General features: G+C 36.3%; 1 protein-coding gene across 1 annotated transcript; it reads left to right on the forward strand.

Annotated features, from left to right (window-relative positions):
- Window positions 1-2442: 2442 nt before the first annotated feature.
- On the forward strand, window positions 2443-4205 carry LOC108631372 (guanine nucleotide-binding protein subunit beta-2-like). The gene is made up of 3 exons (XM_026818816.1): window positions 2443-2595; window positions 2674-2819; window positions 3804-4205. The coding sequence occupies exons 1-3, from the start codon at window positions 2527-2529 to the stop codon at window positions 4132-4134; spliced, it is 546 nt and encodes a 181-aa protein (XP_026674617.1). The 5' UTR covers window positions 2443-2526; the 3' UTR covers window positions 4135-4205.
- The last annotated feature ends 42 nt before the right edge of the window (window positions 4206-4247 follow it).

Consider the following 4247-nt stretch of genomic DNA (forward strand, 5'->3'; position numbering starts at 1 on the left):
GTAATTTTTTGTCGGAACTTATAATTAAGTCAATAACTACTAAATAATTTTTAATATTTCTTACTGTCTGCCCCTTCATATTTTCTTTATATTTTGTCTTTGTGCTCTTCATATCTTTTTTGTTCTTCATAATTAATTATGTTGTATATAAAATCTGCAAGAGTGTAAGAGTAAGCCGAGAATAAATGAAGTAAAAAGTGCGACAGTCCACGGTCAATGAACCCAAAACTTTCCCCCAACCACAAGAAAGAAACGATGAGATTATTACGAGATTTCGAGACTCGAAGTTGCAATCGCACGAATTAAGTAGTGAAATTTCGTAAATTCGTAGAAGAAAGGCGTTACAAAGATTGGATACTAAACTGTATTAGTAACGCTTCCACCCCTAACTGTTTTCATTTTGTATCTTTTACTATAAAGAATCGATCGAATAACTCGTGAAGAGAAAAAGTTAAGAGCGATCAATTTCCTGACTCACTTAAGACGATCTCAGAAATCGTTTTTTAAACGTAGAATGACGGAAGCTACCCCTTTTGTTGACAAAGGGTTAAACGAAGCTATTACGTAAAAATAATTACCGTCTGTGTCTGTTGGCGGCGAGGTTTCACTGACCACGTGGTACGTTAAAAGCAGGCACCAGAAAACACACAAACCGACGTTGTTCGCACGCATTTTCGTGCCGAGAATCTCGCACGAACGGCAAACGCAACACGCACTGTCCCGACTTCCGACTAAAACTAGCCTCGAGGAACGGAAACCCAGCTCGCCGCTACTCCCACGCTTTTTGAACGAAAGTTACTATCTTCGTCGACAACGTTCGCCGCGAGTCGCTCATCGCCCGCTGTCTCCAAGGAACGAGAGCCAACGATCTTCGTAAACATTTTCAATCACTCGACATAAGCGCAACAAAACGTCAATGAATTAATTTAATAATGCACAATGGGTGCACATGAATCACAGCCGATACGTGTTTAGACGATTTCAAATAAAAAGGAAGACTTTATTACGATTATCGGGACGCGAGACACGTGTCTTGTAAAATGTCGTAAACAATAAACTAACAATAAAACACTTTGCAATTTGCATAACGTCGAGATGTCAACTGCATGCGCATTGAACGTGCGCAATTGTCGTTTGAACATCAAATAATGGAACGTGAATGAAGGCACAAATTCAATATGGCTGCTTGCATGAGAAGCATTCGCGCATGCGTAGAAGTCTGTACGGTGATCTGTTCATGCGCAAGAGCTTCCCATGTAAGCCGCCATCTTGAATATACGGTTTCATTCGCGTTCCGTTTCATGTCTTACAAAGTGTCCAAACTTGTCTATAAGATCGTGATTTAAATGAACAGGCGATATGAGTTTAGATCATTTAAAAATAAAAACAAAAATTATATTAAAATCATGGAAACATAAGACACAATATCGTAAACAATAATCTATATACAAGATATCCCCGAATTAAATGAAAAAACTGCACTACTATATTCTTATGTTAATAAATATAAGAGAAAAATGTTATATATAAACATACATCTGCAAACCCTTTATTATTACATTGAAAAGAAGTTTACTTATGAAACATTTGCAGGTCAATGTTTATGTAACATTTACATTGTAAGAAATCTGAACTTGGGAACTCCTATACGAATTAATTAAACATCAACGCGAATAATTGATAATAAAAATATAAAATACAGAATATAATGTACCTTTTATCCCAACGTCGCAAAACTTTGTGTTATATCGTTCAGCAATAAAATGGCTGAATTCATTTGTAGAATTTGCTTCGCACGACGAGCTGGAATCGATGATTTTTTCAGCAAAAGCGTTTACTAACAAAACACCGAATAACACAATGTCTCTTCTGTAACACATTTTAGATCAATAATAAATTATGTTCTTTAATTTGAACGTTTCAATTTATTCTCACGCCTCGCTCATTTATTTATTAAGAATACGAACGACAATGAAGATTTTCGTGTAACCGATGAATTATAATCTAATTTATAAGCGCAGAACAAATAAACTGCGATTAACGAATTAGGGAGATTCAAACAAACTAGAAATTACTCGACGCAACTGGCGATATAGGATCGATGCGAATGAACGATCGAATCATTTATAGGTGAAATGGAATTCGAAAGCGCGACGGATTACTGTTTTTCGACAGAGGCTCGAACAGCGTAACCGTTTTTTATCATCCTCCCTCTTCCTGCAACTTGGAGACATTTCCTCGCAAACGAAAATGTTTACAACGTTGAGTAAAGAGGAGAAAAAAAATGACTCAGTCGGAATAATACGGGTTATTGTGTATGTAGGTAATTGAGTTACGTCGGAGAGCCGACCTAATGCCCAACAAATAGGATTAACCGTAGATTTAATACAATTACTGGGACAGCGGCGTGGACGATGCTGAGGCTTCTTTTACGTTTTGATAAAAATTTGTCCGCAGTATCCGCACGTCGATCATCGCCGGTGTTTCGTTTCCAAATAGTTTTAGAGAGCAGCCGCCAAGTAAAAAATGGGGAAGGATGATGCTGAGACGGTGGCTTTGAAAAAAGAACTAGAGGACCTGATCAACAAATGCAAGGTTGTATCTGAAAGAACATGGCTTGCAATTAAAATTCAATGATAAAGAGATTGTAACGGAATGATGTTTGCGTATCAGGAAGACCAGAAGAAGCAGCAGGACACCACGCTGGAGGAAACGTGCGCCAGTATGGCGGACGCTCCCAAAGTTAAATTGAGTACGAAGAAGTTGTTGAAGGGACACATCAATAAAGTGAACTCGGTGCATTACAGTGGCGACAGTAGGTCGGTAGTCCATGCGAAATCAACCGTAACGTGCTGCAAATCTTCATAGGTTTCATAGACTTCTATAGTGACTTCCATTAATGTCCGGTCGCACTTCAAAATAGAATACCTTTTTTTTAATTATTGGATCAAACAACTTCATTTTCTTTGAAATATTAGGAGGTCTCATCAATTTTTGTACTCATTTCTTAATAGGAATTCCTGAAGATAGTTGGATCTATTAAATTTATTTCAGACCTCGAATACTCGTTTTTATAAAAATCGGTGGCTCACGAGACTATTCGGACACCTTTTAAATTGAATAACTATTTTAATATTGGATCAAGTACAATGTTAGAAGGCTTTATTACTATAGAATGCGTAATAAAAGATTTTAAAAAATTGCTATTCGTTAAAGTTTCGAATAAAAAAGTAAATGACATGAATTTTAACTTTTTTATTAGAGTCTTAAATAAAAATTCGAAATATCCCATTTGTAGATCTAACTAAGTTATATGCATGTACAGAGTTTTATAAAAAACTATAGAAGCATAAAAAAGTTAGTTGAAACATGTAAAAATTGTACAATTTATCTCAGTTTAAAAGTCATGAAAAACTGCGATTTTTTAAATTCTTATTTGCTTGTAACTCGTACCAACATTAATCGATTTTTATGAAAGTTTGTACATATAATTTAAATCTACAAACGGCATGTTTCATATTTTCATTACAGTCCCTAATAAAAAAGCTAAACATCATATCGTTTATTTTTTTATTTGAGACTTTAACGAATAGCAATTCTTTTAAATCTCTTGTTACGCATTATAAAGTAACTAAGCCTTCTATCATCTTACAGAGAATTAAGTTACTTGATTCAACATTAAAAAAGTTATTCTGTTTTGAAATGTGTTTGAATATTAATGGGAATCACTCTATTCCACAGATTGCTTCTTATTTTTTCTGATCTCTATTGTACCTCCTTTGAGCAAGATTCTCGTTTTCTAGGCATTGCGTGACCGGTTCGTTAGACGGAAAACTGATCATCTGGGACTCATGGACTGGAAACAAGGTTCAGGTGATCCCGTTGCGCTCCGCGTGGGTGATGTCTGTGGCTTTCGCACCGTCCGGGAACTTCGTCGCCTGCGGCGGTATGGACAACATGTGCACCGTCTACGACGTTAACAATCGCGATGCCACCGGCTCGGCGAAGATCACTCGAGAACTGTTAGGATACGAAGGTTTCCTCTCGTCTTGCAGATTCCTCGAGGATAAGAGAATCATCACTGGATCCGGTGACATGAAAATGTATCCGTTCCTACAAAATATAACGAGATAACTATTTATACAAAATGAATCAGTAACTATTGTTATTTAAAATAATGAAATATCTAATAGTTTTTTCGCGTATTACTCGTGTAGTTGTACATTTCAGAATCTCTTCATTTTCCA

This window comes from Ceratina calcarata, unplaced genomic scaffold (genome assembly GCF_001652005.2).
Source record: "Ceratina calcarata isolate Rehan_Ccalc_2016 unplaced genomic scaffold, ASM165200v1 scaffold888, whole genome shotgun sequence".
Classification (NCBI taxonomy): Eukaryota; Metazoa; Arthropoda; class Insecta; order Hymenoptera; family Apidae; genus Ceratina; species Ceratina calcarata.